At 41.7% G+C, this 24,595-nt stretch overlaps 1 protein-coding gene across 2 annotated transcripts in view; it reads left to right on the forward strand.

Moving 5' to 3' along the window:
- The window catches only part of CNTNAP2 (contactin associated protein 2), a 2,251,282-nt gene that overhangs the window by 2,062,775 nt on the left and 163,912 nt on the right, over window positions 1-24,595 (forward strand). For both annotated transcript variants that reach the window (XM_026456367.1, XM_026456368.1), the window contains one exon: window positions 5,955-6,088. In XM_026456367.1, the coding sequence (XP_026312152.1) occupies window positions 5,955-6,088 (134 nt within the window). The remainder of the gene's footprint in view (window positions 1-5,954; window positions 6,089-24,595) is intronic.

Genomic DNA, 24,595 nt, shown 5'->3' on the forward strand with positions numbered 1-24,595 from the left:
GCCAATAAAAGAACAGTCCCTTATAACTGCTTTAATTCACTTGGGAGATGAACATGAGACACAGAAGTGAAGCACCTCAGCATTTGAATAATATTTTATTTTAATGGACAAATACTAGCGTTCTTCCTACCATCATTTAATGGTCCTGTTCTGCTATTATCTGAAAGGAATAAATACATTATTTAAATTTGATTATTCAAGAATATCACCATTACTGTTTATAGATAGTCACTATATACAAATTTAAAGTTCCAACTCATCTTTCTTTCTCAAAGCAAATAATTTCTGCTGCCATTAAGTGAAGCAGTTATAAGAATTTAAAATCATATTTACAAAGTCCAAGAAAGACAGAAAAGAAAAAAATAAAAAAGAAAACAATGCTGATTTTCATAGAGCTGAGGAACATAAAGGGGCCAGTGACAAAATGACAGCAGAGAGGGAAATGTCCAGCGTGTTGCATAATTGCTGGTTCCTCCGACCTCTAGGCCTCTGTGTGTTTGTATCCTCAAAGCCACACTCATATTGCCTGACCCATGCCAGGGGATGGGCATGGCTTTATGTATTATAAGTGGAGTCTACACTTGTAACCAGGCAGAAGCCTATTTTCAGACCTTAAAAAAATGTTGTGCTTTGCACAGGAAACTAAATACATGTGTGATGAAAAATGAATAAGAGATGAATCAAGACAGCTGTGTATTTAAGAAAACTGGCTGGATAATATGATGTCAGAGCACCAGAAATAAGGCAGAGGGTAAAAACCTAAGACAATCAACTTGTTTTTTCTGCCTGTTGCCAAACAACTGCCTGATTATCTCCTTCACTCCCAAAAAATGGATTATTTTAATGCTATTGGGTAAAGGAAAAACTGAGTAAACACTGAGGGGTGGAGAGAGAAGCAGCTCAAGAAGTAGGAGCAGCATATTCAAAGGCCCTGAGGTCGGAGGAGATCATATTTTCCAGGGAATAAGAGAAGTTCATGGTAGTTTGAATGTAAAAAGTGAGAGAGTGAGTGGCATGATTTGAAAATAAAGTAGCAGGAGGAACACACATCAGACAGGGCATTGCAACCTCTATTTGGAAAGTACATCTTCATTCTGTAAAGAATTGGAAGGCTTTGAAGGATTTTAAATGACCCGATAAAATAATCAGTTATACATTTTGAAAACACGGGGAAGAAGAAGGTATAGAAGCAGGGAGATTGTATTCGTCCGTTCTCACACCGCTATGAAGAAATACCTGAGACTATGTAATTTACAATGGAAAGAGTTTTCATTGACTCACAGTTCCACATGGCTGGGGAGGCCTCAGGAAACTTACAGTAATGGTGGAAGGGGAAGCAAACGCATCCTTCTTCACATGGTGGCAGTAGGGAGAAGTGCAGAGCAAAGGAGGGAAAGCCCCTTGTAAAACCATCCCATCTCATCACAACTCAGTCACTATCATGAGAACAGCACAGAGGTAACCGCCCTCATGATTCAGTTACTTCCCACTGGGTCCCTCCCATGACACAGGAGGATTATGGGAACTACAGTTTAAGATGACATTTGAGTAGGGACACAGCCAAACCATATCAGAGACCATTCCCTCGTTTATTCAACAAATATTTATTACACTCATACTGTGCATCAGGCACTATTCTAGACATTGGGAATAGTCATAAATAACAGAAACAAAAATGCTTGCTCTCATGGAGCTTACCTTTGAATAGGAGAAGACAGACAATGAACAAATTGGTACAATCTATAGTCTGTTGTGTGCAAAAACTGTTATGGGGAAAATATGAGGCAGAAAAGGGAGTGTCTGGCTATGAGAAAGGAGAGGGTAAATTCCACTTTAACGAGGAGGTCACAGAAATGATCACTGAGAAGAGGACACGAGAGCAAAGACCTAAAGGCATGAGGGCATAGCCATGCAGAGACCTGGGGAATAAGCATTCTGAACAGAAGAACCAGTGACTGCAAAGGCCCTGGGATAGCAACAGGAAGCCAATGTGGATGGTGAGGAGTGATTAAGGAGGAGAGTAAAAGGAGGTTAGGTCAGCAATAATGAGGAGATGACATAGAGCGTGGTGAGCCATTGCTAGAACTTTGATTTTTACTCTGAGTGAGATGGGGAGCCACTGGGATTTTGAGCAAAGGATCACTCGGACCACCCGTGTGGTGAGGACCCTGTGTCTCTCAGGGTCACAGGCAGTTGAGATCAGGGAAGTTTGGAGTAGGACAAAAGCTAGTATAATCCCAGCAAAAGACGCTGGTGGCTTGGTCCGGGGGTAGAGATGGAAATGGTGACAACTGGTAAGATTCAGAGCATATTTTGAAGATCAAACCAAGAAGACTTGCCATCAGATGACACATGTCATATAGGAGAAAGAGGACAGTCAAGACTTTTGGCAAGAATAACTGGAAGGATGAATTGGCAATTAACCGAAACGTGGAAAACTGCAATGGAATACTTTTGGGGAAAAAGATCAATGCTCTGTTGCATATGTTATGTTTGGGGTTGCCAATAAGATATCTGAGAGAAATATCAAGTAGACAGTTTGTGAAAAGAGTCTGGAGTTCAAGAGAGAAGTCTGACTGGGGTACGAATTTGGTGTCTGCTGGGCATACACCTTATTCAAAGGTCCTACATGGGATAGGATTGTTGGAGTAGGTAGTTAGACACGAGCAGGGCAGAAGAGGGTGCTCCCTCCTGCCAACCACCAAGAATGTGAGACAACCATCTGGTGATGGTCAGGCAGTTGCTAAACTGTCTTCTCTCTAAAATGATAATTGGCTGCAGCTGGCACCAAGGAACGAGTCTCTCAATAGATAGAAAACATCTGGAGCTGGTGAGCAGCAGCTTCCCAATAAGATCTTGGGAGCTGGGCGAGCAGGCCCAAGCATGCACACTAAGAGGCAAAATGGTGGAGTTTAATGGGTATATGACCTTCCTCTAGGAACACTCAACTGGAAAAGGAAAGACACCTCAAATGAGCATGCGCACCACTTCAGTAAACACCTGTGCACGCAGCCCCTCCCACGTGCTTGCAGGCCACTGCGCAGGCAGACAGCCCGCCCCGAGGGAAGAATCAGGGGAGAAGAAACCAAACCCCAGAACTATGCCAATGTATGAAACCCCAAATCAAGGGCCAAACAGGGCACTTGGATCTCTCAAGTCGCCCGCTTGGCCCTCTTCCAAGTGTACTTCCTTTCTAAAACTTTTTAATAAACTTTCACTCCTGTTCTAAAACTTGCCGCAGTCTCTCCCTCTGCCTTAAACCTACTTCTGCCTCTCAAGCCGCATTCTTTCCTCCGAGGAGGCAAGGATCAAGTTTGCTGCAGACCCTTAGAGATTTGCCTTCAGTAACAGGATCACCATGGAAACAGGCATGAATACAAAAGAGAACATGCTTCAGGGTTGTCTTTGGGGACTGCAAGAGTGAAGTGCCCCAAAATGAGGGAAAAAACAGGTAGAGAAGGAAAACCAAAAGAGGGCGTGCTGGAGGCCAGGTGTTTCCAGGAGGCGAATGAACTCTGTACCGAATGAAGATGAGGCCTGAGAGGGACCATTGCCTCTACTTCCCCAGGGGTCACGGGCCCAGCAAGAGACCATGGAACAGGCAAGACAGAAGTGAGACAGAGGGCTCGTGCTAAAATTGGGATGCGTTTGGAGGCAGCAAATGTACCCACCTCTTTCCATGGGATTCGGAGCAAAGAAAAGCAAAGGAAGAGAGGCCTCATTTGAGAGTGAAATGAGGTCAAGAGCAGTCATTTTTAAAGAGGAGGCTAAGACCCACCCTCTTCTGCAATCCAGGCCGAAGATGGTGCAGGTAAAGCACGTGTGAGGATGAACCAGGAGCTCTGTGTGGAGCTGCCTCAGCCAGGGAGCAGGCTCCCTCTGGAATTCACACAAGGGCACCGCGGGTGCCAACAGAGAGCCTGTGGTTACCGAAGTGGAAAAGAGTGGGGGAATTTAGATAGATTTAGGGGACAAAAATCCAATCCACGGTGCTTAGTTTAAATGCCAGAGGCAAAGGAGTCTAGGATGACACACTAAGATAAAACTGAGAAATAGTGAAGGTTTGTTGAATTTCATTTAGAAAACAAAAATAGGAAATGTAATTAGCTCTTGATTATTCTAACAAATGTTCCTTTGAAATCCAAGAACATGGCAAGTGTAATGTTAAAATGCCTAAATAAGGAAGAGTACAGTGTGTGTGTGTGTGTGTGTGTGTGTGTGTGTGTGTGTGTGCATGAGAAAAGTCTGAAAGGAGATACTCCCAAGATGTTTAGAAAAATTATCTTTGGGTGGTGGATTTCAGGTGACTTTCTTTTATTTTTTTTCTTTCTGTTTACTTTCTATGTTTTAATTAGCATGTTTTATTTTGTAACTTAAAAATCAGAATATCAGTTTTGTGCCCCTAAAAAGCAAATGAAAGGTGACAAATAATCCATTGGGTGATTTACAACTGGTCAAATTCTTGCTAGATTGCTGGCTCCATTTTTAAGCTCTGAGATGTCAACATGAAAATTCTAATTTGAGTAACAAATGAGATAAAATATTGATGTCTTTAAAACTCATACCTAAGATACAACATTTATGCTTACAGATTAACTAAAAGCAGAATCTACATTGTCATATTAGTCATTTTGAATTTTTTTTATTGTTGGGAAGAAGCAAGGAGGAAAAAAAGAATATGCTGTTGAGGCAAAGTGAACTATCACTGAGGGCAAAAAGGGACTCAGGGGACCTGGGAAAGCCATCTTTCCCTTTGATTTGCATTTGGTTAGTCTGTAACCTAAAATAAAATTTATTACTTGGTCTCAATGAGGCCACCCAAAATCTCATCTTTAAAAACTATGTTTGACTGGGCACGGTGGCTTCACACCTGTAATCCCAGCACTTTGGGAGACCAAGGCAGGCAGATCATGAGGTCAGGAGGTCGAGACCATCCTGGCTAACACAGTGAAACCCCGTCTCTACTAAAAATACAAAATAAATTAGCCGGGTGTGGTGGCAGGCGCCTGTAGTCCCAGCTACTCGGGAGGTTGAGGCAGGAGAATGGCGTGAACCTGGGAGGCGGAGCTTGCAGTGAGCCAAGATCACGCCACTGCACTCCAGCCTGGGTGACAGAGCAAGACTCTATCTCAAAAATAATAATAATAAATAAATTTAAAAAATTTTTTTAAACTATGTTTATTTTTAAAGTTGTATGCTCATTATTCTTTTATATGCCCAATGTCACACTTTGCTGATGGGTGAGAACATCCCTGCACTCTGCATTTGTTTTTTTATTTCACATAGTATTTCGTGGAGCCTGCAGACATCTCCTCCCTGCAGTCCTATATTGTATATGCTCTCATTCTTTGTGTCCAGGCACAATCCCAGCCTGGATTATTGAAACCATTTGCATCTTCAACTTTGAGACGACGGTCACTGAAGTTCACTATGGGCAGATTGTAAATATGGGCGAGCCTGGTGCTGTCAGCCAATGTGGGTCATTAGGCCTCTGAGCTTGTGAATCCAAATTCAAATCTTAAATGTTATCTGTGGACGTCAAGGGAGGGGGGAAAGTTTATCAGAAATTGGCTGGGCACAGTGGCTCACGCCTGTAATCCCAGCATTTTGGGAGGCTGAGGCGGGCGGATAGCCTGAGGTTGGGAGTTCGAGAACAGCCTGTCCAGCATGGTGAAACCCCGTCTCTAGTGAAAATACAAAAATTAGCCAGGTGTGGTGACAGGTGCCTGTAATCCCAACTACTCAGGAAGCTGAGGCAGGAGAATCGCTTGAACCTGGGAGACAGAGGTTGCAGTGAGCCAAGATCACACCATTGCACTCTCGCCTGGGCAAGAGCAAGACTCTGTCAAAAAGAAAAGAAAAGAGAAGAGAAAGAGCAGGGGTGGGGGGATGTGATACTAAAATGAAATTTAGGGCAAACAAATTACTGAGCTTCTTTCTTTTTTCTTCTATAGGAAGCTTACAGATTCGATACAATCTGGGTGGCACCCGAGAGCCATACAATATTGACGTAGACCACAGGAACATGGCCAATGGACAGCCGCACAGTGTCAACATCACCCGCCACGAGAAGACCATCATTCTCAAGGTATACATACGTGTACATATAAATTACATATAACATCACATTATGGTCCCTGTCCCTGTAATGCTTGGCCATTGGTTTCGTTTTGAGGGGACAGAAGTGGAAGAGATGCTTTTTACACTTTCTCCTACAAGTGCATAACTAGTGAAGTAGAAATACATATAATCTGACAAGGAAAGACAATGATGAAGTTGATGACTTTTTTTAGGGGGAAATAGAATGAATGTTTATTCCATATAGTCTTTCTGGTTTTCCCAGTTCTAGACCCACCTATCTATCAGTTTACTGCTTTTATCCATCGCACTATGTTTCTTCGCCAAGCTCACATCTGAAACTTACCGTGTTTCCCAGCAAAGGTTATTTTGGTTTCTCTGACCTACTTCTTTCACTACTCCAACACAATACGAAGAGCTGTATTTTTTTCGCCCTCTCTGCAGAGCTTTTGCCTTAAAAATCCTCAAAACACAGTCTTTCCCCAGAATCTCAGACTCTGGTTGTAGGCTTTCAGCACACAAAGGGATGGTTTTATTATGACACTCAAATTTTATTTCAGGTTCATTGATGACCCCTGCCCCCACCACAGATTTTTACAGTGAAGAAACCAGCTTGGGCAACACCATGAATAAAACATAATGTGAGGAGGTCTCCCTGGGAGCTAGGCCAAGAGATCAAGGATGGGAACTGTCACTGCATTCTCTAGAAGGAGTTCAAAATAGATGCCTGTCAGGAGAAAGAACAGCAGGAGGACGCTGTTTTGTCAGTAAAGTGGAGTGTCATTTGGCAGGGGTTCAGCAGCCTCTCAGACCTCCTTCTGATTCGGCTGGATGCTGTGGGAAGTTCATGTTGCAAAGAAAAGGCAGAAGCCCTGTCTCTTTTGAGCACTGGTGGATGTCAGATTCATAACTTGATATGGAGTTTGTGCGTGGCCTTTAGCAGTATATGCTAGAGGGCATTTTAAGGAGAGGTCTTTCCTAGGAAACTGACGCACGCTGTTTCAGCTTACTGCACCATCAACCAAAGGTGCCATAAAAAAGTTCTCTCATCATGATTGACAGAGTTCCAGAGCCCAGCACAGTGCCTGGCACACATTAGGGGCAGCAAATTCTTTATGGAGTAAACCAAACCCGTCTTTAACCAAGTTTTAGTCAGAAAAGCCAGCAAGTCCAGGAGACAGATCATTTGATACAATTTCATCAACATTGTCTCCCTCAGCTTTTGATTAGAGACTTTTTTCATTGTAAGTCACCCAATTTGTCACCTCTTTTAAAGAAAGTGACAAATCTTGCATTGTACCATTGTAAAATAATATTAAAACTTAAAAAGACCTAAACAATGGGCTTTTCAAACGGTATAACAGTGGAGACCCACCACAGCCATAGAATCGTATAGCGTTAACCCTCACTATCTGCCACAGTGAATTAGAGAAGGATTTGAGGAAGGGGAGAGAAGTGGATGATTTTTAAGACTTGGGACTTTGGAGTGCACCAAAAGCCAGATATAAAGACAGTAGAGCAGCCAGAGACCTGCAGAGAATCCAGGGGATTCATGGTTTCGGGGAGGGTCTGGTTCCATTGCTGAAGACTATTTTGGTAGCAAATGCCAGAAAAGCAATTCAGAAGTAATTTGTTGGGGAAAATTCCTAGGATAGGTCATAGAATTATAGAATTTGAAAAAGATAAAAACCGAACTTTGGGAAGAGAATCTAGGGAGCCTGGAGAATTAAACTATGGACTAGAATACCACTGGGTTTCTCTCTCCCTTCCTTCATTCCCTCCCTCTTTTTCATTCTCATCTCTGCCTCTCTCTGAAGACTGGATTCATTACGTCTTACTACAAGCTCCATCTTTTACATATCCTGAGACATAGTCACAGGAGTACTGGGCTCATGTCTTCCTGATTTTGCTACTAGAAGAAAGGGTCCTAGCTTCTTGACACTTATTTTGAAATCCCAGGGAATCTCTGATAGGCCTGGCTTGAGTCATGTGCTCACCTTGTTGGGTGGAAGTGGGAACAAAGACCCATCGTCCCTAATCACATCTCTTGATTAGAGTGAGGAACTTGGGAAACTCCCTCAAGAGAACAGGACGCAGTTCCAGAAAAAGGAAGGAGACAGGATGACGGGAGTGAAAACTTTGGATGCACAATTCCGAGGTAGGAGAGGAGAAAACCCTGGGAAGTGCTTCCTCGATTCCGCCCTAGGTTTTGCACCTGGGGGTGTTGGGAGATCCGGCTCTCCCTCCTTCTCTGTCATGTAATGTAACGGACTGCACTAAGATTTCTGAATGCCCCAACCCATGTGAGGGCAACTAGGAAAGATGTCACAGCCAGGGGAGCTCCAGTCTCTCAGCCCAGCCTGTCCCATCTACCCTGGGCCCTGCCCACCCCTAAGGGCAAAAGGAAAGTAAAGCTAGAAGTAGTAGAGGAAGACAAGATGTAGTTCCTCCTTATGGAAAAGCAGATCCCAGGGCTCCTCACTCCCATGCCCCACTTTCTTTCATGCAGGGAGGCCTTGCAGAGCGTGGAAGTAATTTGGAACGTGCTTTGCAACACCAAAAAACACTGCAATTTTTTCTTAAAACAATCTACAAATCCATCTTGAGAACTTCTACAGCCTCAACTGTGTGTGGAAAGAGATATAATAAAATGTTAACAGTGATCATTTATGTGTGAAGGGATTATAAATGGTTTGATTTCCTCTAGAGTTTTCTATTTCCTCATTTTCTATTATAAGCACATGCTGCATTTTTATAATCAAACAGAAATATGAAACAGCCATATATTCTCAACCTATTCTGGTAGCCCACAGTTATAATAACATATGATAACAAAGGTATTTTAATAATTTCAAATTAACATTTACTTACAGTCAAAGAACAAAAATAAGACTAATGCAAAGATGAATGATGAATCACAGTGCTATGGAATGATGCCTTTGGAATTAAGGTGAATGTTGATGCATTTATACATGCTCAAACATCATATAATTTAGATGATCTTCATCAGTGTTTATGGTGTCTTTAAAAGCAGGTTTACTTTCGTAGCTGGGTTTGGCTAAAGCTAACATTACATTAATCTGCATTCCCTCAGCACACACCCTCTGAAACAGCACTGAGCACTTGAAGGAAACTGACCTTGGATGAAACATTTGCTGCCAAAAGACAAAGTGCCCAGTCTCCACATCGATAATAAGGAACTGACCATAGTAGTTATCAGACACCAGCGTGAACCAGAACCCATGGCATACCTCAAGTGGCATCATTTGTGAAAACTCACAGTTGCATCAGGGAGAATAGCTTAAGGCTTAATGCCAGTCAAAATATAAACAAACAAGGTGCAGCCAGAGAGCACCTGAAAAAGTCTGGCATGTAGTGAAAAATTATGGTAATTAGCATGAATCCAAAAGTTAAACATTCTAATCAACAATTCCAAAGTCTTGTGCAAATAACCCTTTCTTCTTCCTTTGCTTCCGTCTGTCTTGCTTCTTTTCCTTCCTATTTTTTCCTTTCTTTCTTCCCAACCACATTGAACAAGGGATCTAAGGGGTTTACAGGGAGAATGTTAAATGAAATAGAGAGTTATTGGAAGTCACAAAAAGTAAGTCCCCAAGATCAGAGAAAATAGAACATGATTATTCAGGTCACAAGGTCTTACCACTTGGATACATTTGACTGTGAACTTCTCGGCAGCCAGAAGTATGCAACCCATAAGGATAAACTAGGCCAGTTCCTCTTGAGAATTTAACCTTTTCTTATTATATCATTTTTATTTTATTTAATTCCATGGATTATATTTACTGACATAGAAAATGCCCATAGCATATTCCACTTACACGATACCACATACACGGTAACAGCTCACATGTATTGGTGCTTACTGTGTCCAAGGCAATGTGCTAAGCACTTTGTACACGTTTTCTCATTCAGTCATCACAAAAACTTTATGAAGTATGTGCCATCATTATTCCCATCTGATGTGTTTTGGAATGTGTCCCTGTCCAAATCTCATGTCAAATTATAATCCCCAATGTTGAAGGAGGAGCCTGGTGGGAGGTGATTTGATCATGGGGGTGGATTTCCTCCTTGATATTCTTGTGATAGTCAGTAAGTTCTCATAAGATCTGGGTGTTTAAAAGTGTGTAGCACCTCTTGCTTTGCCCTCTTCCTCCTCAGGCTGTGTAAGACATTCCTGCTTCCCCTTTGTCTTCTACTATGATTGTAAGTTTCCTGAGGTCTCCTCAGCCATGCTTCCTGTATAGCCTGTGGAACTGTGAGTCAATTAAACCTCTTTTCTTTATAAATTACCCAGTCTCAGGTAGTTCTTTATAGCAGTGCAAGAATGGACTAATATACCATCTTACAGATGTGGAAATTAAAGTTCAAAAAGTAAGATGCAACCTGCCCAAAGTTAGAAAGCGGTAAATGGCCACAGCATAGTCGAACCCAGATCTGTCATACTTCAAAGTGTACACAGGCTCTTAACCCTTACTTAATAGACAGATGTCTGGAAGGATGTTCACAAAATCTTTGAAGTGGATACCTCTGGCTGGTAAGAAATTAAGTGATGTTATTATCATAAGATAGTTCAAAATATGCAAAAACACAGAGAATAATAAACCATTTGCTATGTACCCACCATTGAAACATTACAGATTTTGACATTTTGCCCTATTTCTTCAGATTTTTTTAAAACACAGCAATAATTGAGAGCCCTTTCTCCTCCTGGTCACATAGAGGGCCCCAAGAAAAGTCAGAGTCAATGCGTTCAACAACATTTCTGCAGATGTATTTGTTACAAGGCTGTCACATGCTGAAGCTCCTTGGGAAAGCAAAGCATAACTTCAAAATGGAATTCAGCCCAAACAAGTCTGTAGAGAGTGACGTAGAGCAGGATGATGGACAGATGAAGAGGCCAAAGGCTGAGATGATGCAGCTTTCTGATATTTTGACCTGATCCAAGGATAAAACTAGCTGGAAAATGATAATGAATAAACTACATGTTCTTTGAATAATTATCCATGACAATCACACATGTTTGGGTTTAGATGTGAGTTAGACAATAGAGAGTTCAAGGATATATTCTCTGGCACAGATACTCAGAATCCATATTCTCTAAAAATCAAATGAACAGATGGGAAGGATGTATCATTTTGGCTTTCATCTAACTAGAGGGCCATCCTATCTTTGCCAAGAAGAAGCTAACAGATTTTCTGCAAGCAAAATAAGGCCTTTCTTAGAAAATAGTTCTAGGTCCTCAGGAACAAATGATGATTAGATCCCCAGGTTCTTATACCAAAAAGAGGATGACTTTGATTATTTTCACTGGGAATTTTCAAAACAAATGTTCAAAAATATCACTGAATTCTGTTCCTTAAAGTAATATAAGCATGGTAATTTCTTACCTACTACTAATCCGAATTTCAACCAAATTGTATAAAAACAATTGCATCAATTGTTAATTAAACTAGGTCCTGTATATAAATCTTAAGAACTGTCAGAGAAGTGTCAAAAACATTAGCAACATGTAGTGTGCTAAGTGCTAGAAGTAGAAGAAAGGATACAAATATTAGGATGATACCAGTTGCTATATAAATTAGCCCTCAAATCTCCATGTCTTAACCCAATAAAAGTCTGTCTTTTATCAGATATATTTTCAGAAAAAGAAAGTTCTGTGGTCTCCAGCAGTGATGAAATCATGCTGGACAGACACTCTGAGGACCTGCCACTGCCACCAACTTCCCTGCTTCCCCAACCCTGGATTAGGCCAAATTTTTGTCCATTATTCTCGAAGACCTCCTGGGCTTCATCCTCTGGGAGGCTCTTCCTTGTGTGTGATCAGCCATGGCCTTCTCTGAATTATGTGCCATGGATAATGTGTTCCTTACAGCTGTGCAGTTTTTTGTTTGTTTGTTTGTTTGAGACGGAGTCTTGCTCTGTTACCAGGTTGGCGTGCAGTGGCGTGATCTCAGCTCATTACATTCTCCACCTCCTAGGTTCAAGCGATTCTCCTGCCTCAGTCTCCTGAGTAGCTGGGAGTACAGGCACATGCCACCACACCCAGCTAATTTTTTGTATTTTTAGTAGAGACAGGGTTTCACTGTGTTAGCCAGGATGGTCTCAATCTCCTGACCTCGTGATCCGCCAGTCTCAGCCTCCCAAAGTGCTGGGATTACAGGCGTGAGCCACCGCACCCAGCTATAGCTGTGCAGCTTTAAGGTCCATTTCCTGCAGGTTCAAATTACACTAAGGGTTTTTTATACTCATAAGCCTTTTATGGACTAGATCTGTGCTTTCTTTTCCAATACAATTCCCTCAAAACCCAAGGTGGCTTCTGATCAGTTTGCTTCTGGTTAAGTTTCATGTGCTGGTAAATGCACCCTAAGCTCTTCCCTAGACATCAATCTTAGACCTACTCAATCATTTGCCTCCGGACACCCATGCCTCTCTCTCTCAAGGTAATGGCAGCTACTTTGGGGCCAGTGGACACAAAAGGCTTGGGTGGGAAGTAAAGACTCTTAATTTAAATGTTACCCATGAGACTAAGTCAGTTTGCCAAACAGAAATCTTACTGCCCTATTGGTGGTCAAAGCTGTTTGCAGTGTTATTTCTTACTCTCTAGTGTAAAGCTCTAAATATCTAGACTTTTCTGTATTCCTTTCATTGATAATTGGAAACTGGTCAATTCTTTCCTGAACTCATCTGCTCCTTGACAGGAGGAGCAAAAAGCAACTGATACACATGACCATTCTGTCTCTTTGGAAGCACTTTCCTTAAAGCAACTTAGGCACTTAGTCTGCCTTCCAGGTTATGTAAGGTGACAGTTTCACAAAATACTTTATTGCATACTATATTAGTCTGTCTTGCACTGCTATAAAGAAATACCTGAGACTGGGTAATTTATAAAGAAAAATGGTTTAATTGGCTCGCAGTTCTGCTGTCTGTACAAGACGCATAGCAGCTTCTGCTTCTGGGGAGGCCTCAGGAAGCTTAGATGGTGGACAGCAAAGGGAAAGTAGGCTTGTCTTACATGGCAGGAGCAGGACTGAAAGAGAGGGAAGGTGCTACACACTTTCAAACAAGCAGATCTCATGAGAGCTCACTTATTATCACAAGAATAGCACCAAGGGGGTGGTGCTAAACCGTTCATGAGAACTCTGCTTCCATTGTTCCCATCACCTCCCACCAGGCCCCATTTTGGACTGGGAATTACAATTCAACAATAGATTTGAGCAGGGATACATATCCAAACCACATCACATACCATTCTTCCTCTGTCTTTCAAGTCCCTAATATCCATGCGTGCACCACCTGCCACCTTACCATGAAGCCAATGCTACATATTTTAGGTTTCTGTTATAGCAGCACCCTGCCTTAAGATACCAATTTATGTATTCATCAGGGTTGTATTCGCTGCTATAACAAAAACTCAGAGGCTTAATACAAATAACTTTCTTTTCCACGTAACAGTAAAATGATTTCTAGCTGGAAATCATAATCAATATATAAATAGGCTGATAAAAAAGGTGTTTGTACTAATGTCCAAAAATAATAGAGTAAAAGATGTTGTAGTTCTGTGCTATAAGGCTTCGAAGGAAGGATAAGATGTTAACAGGTGAATGGGGGGCCAGAGAGGACATGGAAGAATATTTATTATGGAAGAGGGAGAAGGAGAGGGAGGATGCATGTTCCAAAAGAGAACATGATGTTAAACAAAGATGCCAGCAGAGTGACTATTTCATAGGTTTCATCCTCTTTCTATCTCATGAATAGAAAAGACCACTGGAGAAGACTCAGTAAAAAGTCTTACCTGGAGAAATTCTCACTCTGAAATATGTGACATCAAATGGTCTGAAGTCATTTATGAATATTGGATGCTGTGAAGTCAGTAGTCTGAGGCACATGCAGAGTGGTGTCAAAAATTGTTGGAAGAATTTTATCAGCAGCAAAATGAGAGTAATTCAATTATGGACTCCTAGGGCAACACCAAATGTTAATTGACGTGAAACGTTGGTGGCCGGGGGGAGCTCTAGTTCACCACTTTGTGTATGTGGAAAAGTGTACAATTGTAAGGACTTTCACATAACCTCTTCAAGCCCTGAGAAAATCTCTCTAGACTTGAGAGGGCCTTAATGATCACGTTAGGTAGTGCTCAAAGCCCTTTCTTACATATCGAAATGCTTGCCCACATTGCCACTCTCAGCCTTATGAACTGGAAATAGCTGGTGCTATTAGTCCCATTATACACATGAGAAAACAGAGATTAAGAAGTCCCAGGCCGGGTGCGGTGGCTCATGCCTGTAATCCCAGCACTTCAGGAGGCCGAGGCGGGTGGATCACGAGGTCAAGAGATCGAGACCATCCTGACCAACATGGTGAAACCCCATCTCTACTGAAAACACAAAACTTAGCTGGACATAGTGGCGCACGCCTGTAATCCCAGCTACTCAGGTGACTGAGGAAGGAGAATCGCTTGAACCTGGGAGGCAGAGGTTGCATGAGCTGAGATGACACCACTGCACTCCAGCCTGGCGACAGAGCAAAACTCCGTCTCAAAAAAGAAAGAATTCCCAATGATGAATAAGGTCCCAGTGCTCACAAAAGACATGATCTTCTCTAGAACCCAGCTAACCAGACTCCCTTTCCCCACTTAGGTTGCTCTTTGTTGTCTTTACAAGTGGGCAAGAGAAGCCAGCTCACTCCTGTTCATTTGGCTTATAAACTTTTGAAATTTTTAAAAAATGTTTACACAAAAGTAAGTCTTTTGAGGATTCATGTTTTCTTTGGAGTTACTAAAAGCAATGACTTCATAGCATTTCCTAGGGGGTCATAAAACCCTAATTTTTATAATCAAAGAGAACAAAGAGGTCCAACGTTGAGGCTAGTGTTTGTACAGCATACAGTATCATACACCCATAAAAATTCCATCTCATTCTTTAAGTAAACATGAACATAACCTTCTGTCTGTCCATTTTAGCATCCTTCTCTTCTGTAGAAACAGGGAGTCCAGACTGAAATTAGATATTGAAGCTCAAATAAATTATTTAAAAATGTGTGCCTTTATTACCTTGAACTTTCTGCCAATAAAGAACAATACTAAAAAGCATATGGATGTAAATACTCCCAAAATGTTAATATCAGAGGTTGTTCAAGCCTTTATTAAGGAAAATAACACAGTTTGGACGCATTACATTTTTTAGGGATGTCAGAACAAATAAAGAAAGTTGACCTAGCTAGCCTAGGGCACTGATCTTGAAATTACATTTACTGTAACTCCTTCCCTTTGGCTAATTTAGTTTTTATCTACTCTGGATGATAAACTCACAGCCTGGGTTGTGCAATACAAGCATGCTTGACAGAAGGCAGGCAATCGCAAGAATAATGATGAGCCATTTGAACTCTCTGGCTTCTTCCCTTCCAGAAGAACTTTTACCCATTCACTGGCTCTCTATTGGGATTCTCAGCAAGTGTATTAGTACTTAACTTTCCACTTTAATGAAAGACTGACATGTATAATTCTATGGAGAGCATAGGCCAATATTTTATTAGTTTCTGATAGTATTACAATGGTTTGAGTCTAAATGATATAGAAGATCTGTGGGAAGAGAAGACAGAGGGCTACATATATTGGGAACTTGCTCATTAATTTGGTCTGTATATGAGTCAGAGTTCATTTTTTCTTCTATATTTCTGTGTATCCAGAGAAGCCTGTTCATGATTGAGAGACACTTCAGAAACTTCAAGACCTCATTTGCTTTTGTAATGTCACCTCTGGTTTTGGGTTGAGCTGTGTCTTCTTGGCCCCCGGGAAAGTATTTGAGCAGGTTTTCATTATTTGGTTCAGAAAGTAGCAGTATTTGACAAAATGTTTCTGAAAAGAGGAAACAAGATGCCCAACTACCAGAGCCTCAGATTCCTCTCCCTCCCAGTACCTTCAAGCCAGCTTGAAGTGTTAAACTCAGGCCACCTCCACACTGAGAGGTCTGGTCAGCCCGTAGGCAAGGACGTGGTTCCTAGGAGTGCAGTGGAGGTGTGTGGTGAAGATCCTGCTGAAGAAGACAGAAGGTTCTCAAGATGTCCAGGACTCTTCTGTTATTGGTACTTTTCTTCTACTTAAGGCCACATGGGATCCCTAAGAATTTAACATGATGATATCTAATTGACATCTCTCTTACCCCTGCCTACCACTAAACCCACCACGTGGTGAGAAAGTTCCAAACAGCAATCACTTCTTAAACCTGATTTGGATAAAACCAGATGGTCACCAGAACCATTCCATTAGGCCATTCACTGATGTGGAATCCAATTAAAATTCATTCAACTTTAATCAAAATAACTTTCAGGAGAACAAATATGTGCTGAGTATCTACGATAGGAAAGAAATTTGGATAGATGATGATGAGTTGGTGGGGCACTGGGTGACTCATACAGGGATGAATAAAATATATCTTTTACAACTCAAGGAGTTTGTATTCTGGGAGGGGAGAAAAGATGTGTCCACTCGATATGCATTTTGTCAATAACAGAAACCTGTTCCACCTACTACTCTAGAAGGAGAAGCAAGTTTGGCAAATCTCCTTATCAACATGTAAATAACAAAAAGGGTATCCAGAGAAAGCAGTTTGGGGTGGTGATAAGGACATAGCACGTAATGAGATTTCCCCCTGAGGACAATTTCAGTGTAAATAGAGACCCCATGGATTACAAACTGTTGAATTCAGAGGTTGTTACTAAGACATAAATTAAAAAGAGTCTTTATTGATAGGCTAACTTACTACACGAGGGCTCTCTAGCAGGACAGAACTAATAGGATAGATGTATATATAAAGGGGAGTTTGTTAAGGAATATTGACTCGCACGATCACAAGGTGAGATCCCACAATAGATAGTCTGCAAGCCGAGGACCAAGGAAACCAATCCGAGTCCCAAAACCTCAAAAGAAGGGAAGCCAACAATGCAGTGCAGCCTCCAGTCTGTGGTCAAAGGTCCAAGAGTCGCAAAGCTGAAGGACTTGGAGTCCGATGTTTGAGGGCAGGAAGCATGAAGATGAAGGCCAGAAGACGCAGCCAGTCCACTCGTTCCACATTCTCCTGCCTGCTTTTATCCTAGCTGCACTGGCAGCTGAGTAGATGGTGCCCACCCAGAGTGAGGGTGGGTCTGCCTCTCCCAGTCGACTGACTCCAGTGGTAATCCCCTCTGGCAACACCCTCACAGACACACCCAGGAACAATACTTTGCATCCTTCAATTCCATCAAGTTGACACTCAATATTAACCCTCACACTTACTTAATAGCTCTGTGTTCTCTAGCAAGTTAATGAAATCTCTGTTGTCTTAATGTCTAAAATAGGAATAAGTCGACCTTTTCTAATGCAGTTTGTGTATATTAAACGAAAATACAAAAAAATATATCCAGCATACTCTATGACCCAATAAAACGGTGGTTTTCTTCCTTCATTCCCAATTCCCTTCTCTTTCTTAAAAGCAAAAAATAAGATAGCAGATGTCAGGATCAGTACCAGTATCAGAAAGAAACTAAGGTTTCTTTCCATTGATTTCTAGTTCAACCCATTAAGCATATCCTCAGCACCTAGTATATTACCAGCATGCAGCAAGGCTGTTGCCTCCATGAGCCCAGTCCAGTAGAAGAAAGACCATCAGTCATACAGATGTGAACCAAGCGTCCATTGAAGTATAAGCTTGTGCTGTGGGAGCACAGAAAAGTGGGGGAATGAGTAATCCTGAGGAGGAAAGAGTGGATCAGAGCAGCCTTACACAGGCATTTGAGCTGTTTCTTCAAGGTTTCCATGGTGGAGGGGAGAGGATCACATTAGCTTATTTATTTTTTACTACAGACATTCAACATTTGCCCTTCTTAAAAATTATACAGAAAAAAATATATATATATATAAAGTTTTAAGCCATCAAGCCCATCTGATCGGAAACAGAAAAAGACTTATAATGAATGTGTCAACACTTCCACATTTTTCATTTCTTTTCTAAAGCAATTTCATCTGCAAATGAATTATGCACTCCAGGGCTAGACAGGACCCCCATTCCTACATGCCAGAAAAATGTGTTTACTTCGCTTTACATTTCTTGCAGCTCAGTGGGAAGGCAGCTGCAATGCAATTTCTGATCCAGTTTAGGGTTTGAGATGTCAGTCCTCTCTTTCTTTCTCCAGGATACGGCTAAAGCTTATAAGCCCAGGGTTGGGAGTTCACTTTTTTTTCCTCCAAGTGCATTAAGTACATAAATCATCTCTCAAGAGAGAAGATAAGGTTCCTGGATTTCTATTTTGTCTGGCATGAAAACTAAAGTCCAATCTGCAAGGCATTATATTGTTATATCCATCTGCAGTGCACTAAAGTCACTCTCAAAGATCGTAACTCTTGGAGCGAACTTTTAGTACAATAGGCAGAGCAGGTTGTTTCTTGCACAGGTAACTGAAGCAGGTTCCTGTCTCACCTAAATTCATCTTCTCTCTGAAAAGTAAATGTATCGCAACATGCAGTCTGAGGTTCTGAAGGCTTCCACGCTGCCCTTCCACTCAGGGAGGGAGAAGTCAGTCCTGGGATTGAGTCCGAGGATTTTGATGGACAGGGTCCTGGAGCGAGTTCGGAGCTAGTGTTAAAATGCCCTCTAGTGGTCATTAGCTGTAACCAGTGAGCGCAGGGAAGGGAAAATCTTGTGAAACTTAGCTTGGGTGTGGTGGTCTACAAACACTGACCAAAACCAGAGTCCTAGGTTATAGCGTGGGTTACGTGCATCTATCGTGGATATCATGATGGCAGTAGGACTTAGTATTCCTTATATAAATGGAAGCTTGCCGTTGCATTCAAAGGGTACAATCCGGGGATTTTTCTTACGCTTGCACATCTCACTGCTCTGTCCCTGAGCCCTGGGCACACAGGAGAGGTTCAAGAAGTGTTGACTGAGTGACTGAATACGTGAAGGAATGCAATTTATGAATCACGGATTCTGTACACACTCAATGAGCTTGGTCTGTTTGAAAGTGCGCAAATTCTTCCTGCTTTCTGAAGTATTAAATATATTTGATTTGCATCCTTTCCCCAGTGGTCGCTTGGTGAGCCAAAAGAATTGCCTTTACTCTCATATCTTTGAGCTGAGGAAATATAATCCAAATGTTGGAGAGAGGGCCAATCAACCCCCCTTTATGGGTAGAAGAGAAGGTCTGGGCTGGCAACTCAAAAGATGAAGAAAGGACATCCAAAAAGAACTGGAAGTGAGAGACTGAATAAAACACATGAGCGAATGGCTGCCACCCTATCCAGGCATCCTTCCTGATATTGTCACCCAGGGCCACCAGCAGAGGTTACATGGTGAGAACAGACAGTAGAAATTAGCCCACTCCACCGGTCTGATTCCTGGTCTCCTGGGGAAATGGCATTAGGATCTAGATTGCCAACGTCATAGCTTCTGCCAGGGCTTGTGTGCTTAACCCCAACAGTGGAACACCACAAATGCACAGTGGCAGTAACACCCAACATCCTGACCATCTCTGAAAGCCTGTCCTACTAGCAGAGGGGACAGAGGCTGTACAAATGAGAAAGTCGATGTATTAGTCCGTTTTTACACTGCTGATAAAGACATACCTGAGACTGCACAATTTACAAAAGAAAGAGGTTTAATGGAGAAGTCACAGTTCCACATGGCTGGGGAAGTCTCACAATCATGGTGGAAGGCAAGGAGGAGCAAGTCACATCTGACGTGGATTGGAGGCAGGCAAGAGAGAAGAGCGCTTGTGCAGGGGAATGACTCTTTTTAAACCCATCAGATCTCGTGAGACTTATTCACTATCACAAGAACAGCATGGGAAAGACTTGCCCCCAAGATTCAGTTACCTCCCACCAGGTCCCTCCCACAGCACTTGGGAATTCAAGATGAGATTTAGGTGGAGACACAGCCAAACCATATCAATGGGTAAGAGGAAATGTAATGTCAACTAAAGACAAAAAAAAAAAAACTTTTAAAGAATTAAAGTTGGTTTTATTTAGAAGTCTTACTGGGGACTGTATACTAAGGCCTATAACCCACCAGTAATCTTTTCCAGAGGTTTATGAGACTGCACCAGCATAGTATTTTAGCCCACTGTGTATATATAGGTGGTAGGGGTTTAGTATGTGCAAAGCTATATGAAACTTTTTCAGACATTAAAGTAGAACTACATTAAGGTTTGGGTATAAGGGTATATCTGGTTCTAGATTATAGAAGTGTCATCACTGATCTCCCCAGGTGTTATTTTATGTGTAGGAGAAGGTAAGGACTAGGTTCATTTGTCTTTTAAGGAATTTAGTGACTTAGGTAGAAGGGATGCGGGCCAGGTGTTCTATTTTGTTTTGTCATTTTGGAGAGCTGTATGTCATCACAGAGTCGGGGCTTTGTGAAATTATGTTGGCACACAGAGACAAGCAAACATGGCTTCTTATGTGTGTGATTTTGTCTCACAAGTTCTGAGCCCAGTGTGTTTATTTATTTATTTATTGGAAAATATGTTTTGGATTTTATTTATGTTTTAATTACTATGATTTGGTAGAGTTTTTTGATGTTGCCTTTTTGGGGTTTGTGTGTGTTTTGGGTTTTGTTTTTTGTTTTTGTTTTTGTTTTTGTTTTTTTTTTTTTGATACAGGATCTCACTCTGTCCTGCAGGCTGAAGTGCAGTGGCATGATCTCAGCTCACTGCAACCTCCACCTCCTGGGCTCAAGCAATCCTCCTGCCTCAGCCTCCCAACTAGCTGGGACCACAGGCATGAGCCACCACACCCAGCTAATTTTTGTATTTTTTTTAGAGATGGGGTTTCACCATGTTGCCTAGGCTGGTCTCAAACTCCTGAGCTCAGGCAATCTGCCCACCTCAGCTTCCCAAAGTGCTGGGGTTACAGTCATGAGCCACCATGCCAGGCTGTTGCCTTTTTTTAAATGTAATGTAATATCTTAATAGGACATTATAAGGATATTATAGATTACATATAGTAGTCCATATTTAATAGTATTAAAATGATTTATAGATTTTGAAAAACTATAACCAATAAAATCAGAATACGCATTTGTATATTTTTTACTAATTGTATTTTTTGTGTTTATGTTTATGAGTCTTTTTGATGAAAAGCAATTTTGGACTTGAGCTGATCAAGAATACTTTGAGAGAAGAATTTGGAATAACAACGAGGCTGTCTCAGGCATTTCCTGTGGGCATGACGCCAGCCTTGCTCTTCTATGGCAAAGGATACAGGTTGGCATATGGAGGAGCTTGGCCTCTGCAAGCCCACAGACCTCTGGGCTAGCCACTCAGCAACTATGTGTCCTCTAGACACTGTAACTTAATCTCTGTGCCTCAGTTTCCTCAACTGTAACATGGGGCAAATAAGAGTATGGGCCCATAGAGTTGTGTGCAATTAAACAAAATAATATGTGTAAAGTACCTCCAGTGGGATCCCACCTGCAGTTCGCCTCCCAGAAATGTTAGATGCTGATGACGTGGAGGAGGACGAAGGGGAGGACCAGACATTTTTCCTGCTGCTGGCATATTCTGCACGCTGCTCTTCCTTCTCCCAAATCCTTTCAGCAGCATTTTCTTTCTTCCCGAGATTGCCAAGGGAACCCAGGGAGAATGTCAGGAACTAAACCTCTCTGGAAGATTGACAGAGGAAGAGCTGGGATTTGAGCAAGATAGAGTGGGCCCAGGTTCACCATGAGGTTGAAGGTCTGCAGACTCCCCCAAGCCTTCTCTGGAGTAGATTTGAACACACAATCCAAGTCCAAATTCAAATCTAATAGGCTTCGCTACTGAGAATGCGTCTCAGCCAATTGTGTTAGAGCCTTAATGCACATGCGTACACACACACACACACACACTCAATGCACACAATGAGCACTCGTACAGGGCTGGATCACAAGAGAAGCAAATGTCCGTCATCTCCCTTCACTTCTGGTCATTTCTAGTCTCCATTCCTCACCATCTCTACTGAATTCTCCCATCCCTCTCCACCTTCTACTTCTGGAATGAGCTCCAAGCATAGCATAAAAAAGCTTCAGTGTTTCCAGGGAAGAGAGCATTGCGCTTTCCATAAACTGGCAGAACTGGTCGTTAAATGGAACTTTCAGGCATTCCCCCACATTCTGAAGTCACTCTCTATATTATAATGATCTTCTGACACACCTTTCTGCTCTTTCACTTGGAAAAGAATTTGAAGGATGTGGTTATCAGTCCTCTGATAATGCCAATTTTTAGACTCCATCCTGAATATTGTTATTGCTGCCAAAACCTACTGGTAAAGTAATATCAATAGAGCCACTGTGCTAAAAAGGATGTGTCTGCTGAGTTGTTTTCTTTAAGATCAAGGACTTTAACTATATTACAGTTAAAATCAATAGAAATGTAACCTTTTCAACCACATAAAATGAGTTCATTTTTATTATTATTCTTTTTCTGCCATTACAGTGCTGTGATTGCAAAAGCAACCAGGTCAACTTAAGCTTTATTGAAAGACCATTAAAGAAACCAACTCAAACTTATTTAAATACTGAAGCTGGTGCATTAAAAAGATCAATAAAGTAAAAGCAACTGGGGTTGCTTTACTTAAACACCCCACATATGAGAATCATTCCACAATCACAATTTGAGCAAACCTATAATCTAGGAGACCAGCCAATAAAGAAGAAAATGCTGTTTCCATTAAATAGGTTTAGAACCATAAAACCCTTAACTTTAGTCTGATTAGACATACTGCATTTAAATTTTCTCTCAGTATTTTAAAACATCATCTATCTGGCAAAGACTTATTGATCAATGAATGCCATTTACTTAGGAAAGTCATTAGCTCCCTGAGTTAGGAGAATGACTCAGAGGTAGAATATGCAGTTTCATTTCTTTAAAAATAAGCACAAGATTAGGCTATAGTGAAGCGAAGATCTAGACTCACAGGGAGTCAGGAAATTTTCTTTCTAACCTCGCTGAGCGTGGTATCTTGAACACAGTCAATTGTATTAAGTTGAATGTTTACTACAAATTCTGTGACCATGCATTAGACATACACCTCTTTGTGTGTGCCTCAGTTTCCCCATAGGTAGAACATGTTAATATCCTTTTCTCCCTCTTTCTCTGGATAAGAAAACAAAAATGATTGACACAAACCTCTTCAAGTTCTTCCTTAAAAACTATAATACAAATTATAAACTTTAGTGGTAATATGTACTTAGAATAATTTTAGAATCAGGATGGTCCTTACTGGCCATGAGTCCAACCCTTGACCAGTCCCTGCTTATATTACTAGATATGGAAAACATGCTATTTTTCCTTTTAAAATACCGTTTATTGTGTTTTTCTAATTATACATTTAAATATATTTATTATAGAAAGTGCAGAAGAGAATACATTTACTTGTGAGTCCTGTTTAAAGCCAGCCCCCGACCGTTCTCCACCAAACCCATCTTGCTTACTCCAGGGCATTGTGGAGCAGTTCTGTCTTCATTCTCTACTCATTTCCATCAGCAAATAAGCATGTGGATATTTCTCTCACTTTAAAACAAATATTTCTCCTGAGACCACTTTTCCCACATCTTTATCTTTCTTTGCAATAAAACCCGTGGCAATAGTTATCTATGCTTGCTGTTTCGGGTCAGCTTCTCCCATTCTCTCTCTCTCTCTTTTTTTTTTTTTTTTTTTTTTTTTTTTTTGAGACGGAGTCCCACTCTGTCACCCCGGCTGGAGTGCAGTTGGCTGGAGTGCAGTTGTACAATCTCAGCTCACTGCTACCTCCACCTCCCAGGTTCAAGCGATTCTCCCACCTCAGCCTCCCCAGTAGCTGGAATTACAGGTGTGTGCCACCACGCCTGGCTAATTGTTGTATTTTTAGTAGAGACAAGGTTTCATTGTGTTGGCCAGGCTGGTCTCGGACCCCTGACCTCAAGCAGTCCACCCACCTCAGCCTCCCAAAGCGCTAGGATTATAGGCGTGAATCACCATGCCGGGCCTCTTTCTTCAATCAACTTTGCTGAAGTGTAAATTGCATGCAATGAAATTTACACACTTTAAATGTACAGATTGAGTTTTAACAGACATGCACACCCATGTAACCACCACCACACTCAAAATTTAGAATATTTCTAATATGCCAGAAGGTTCCCCTGGGCCCCTTTCCCACCCACCATTGCCCCCAGGCAGTTACTGATGAAATTTCTATTTCTATAAAGTCACAGATTCGTTTTACCTGTTCTATATATATATTTTTTTTTTTTTTTTTTTTTCTTTTGAGACAGAGTCCTGCTCTGTTATCCAAGCTGGAATGCAATGGTGCAGTCTCAGTTCACTGCAACCTCCACCTCCCGGATTCATACGATTCTCTTGCCTCAGCCTCCCAAGTATCTGGGACTACAGGCACATGCCACCACACCCGGCTAATTTTTGTATTTTCAGTAGAGATGAGGTTTCACTGTGTTGGCCAGGCTGGTCTCGAACTCCTGACCTCGTGATCTGCATGCCTCAGCCTTCCGAAGTG

Source organism: Piliocolobus tephrosceles, chromosome 8 (assembly GCF_002776525.5).
Source record: "Piliocolobus tephrosceles isolate RC106 chromosome 8, ASM277652v3, whole genome shotgun sequence".
NCBI lineage: Eukaryota > Metazoa > Chordata > Mammalia > Primates > Cercopithecidae > Piliocolobus > Piliocolobus tephrosceles.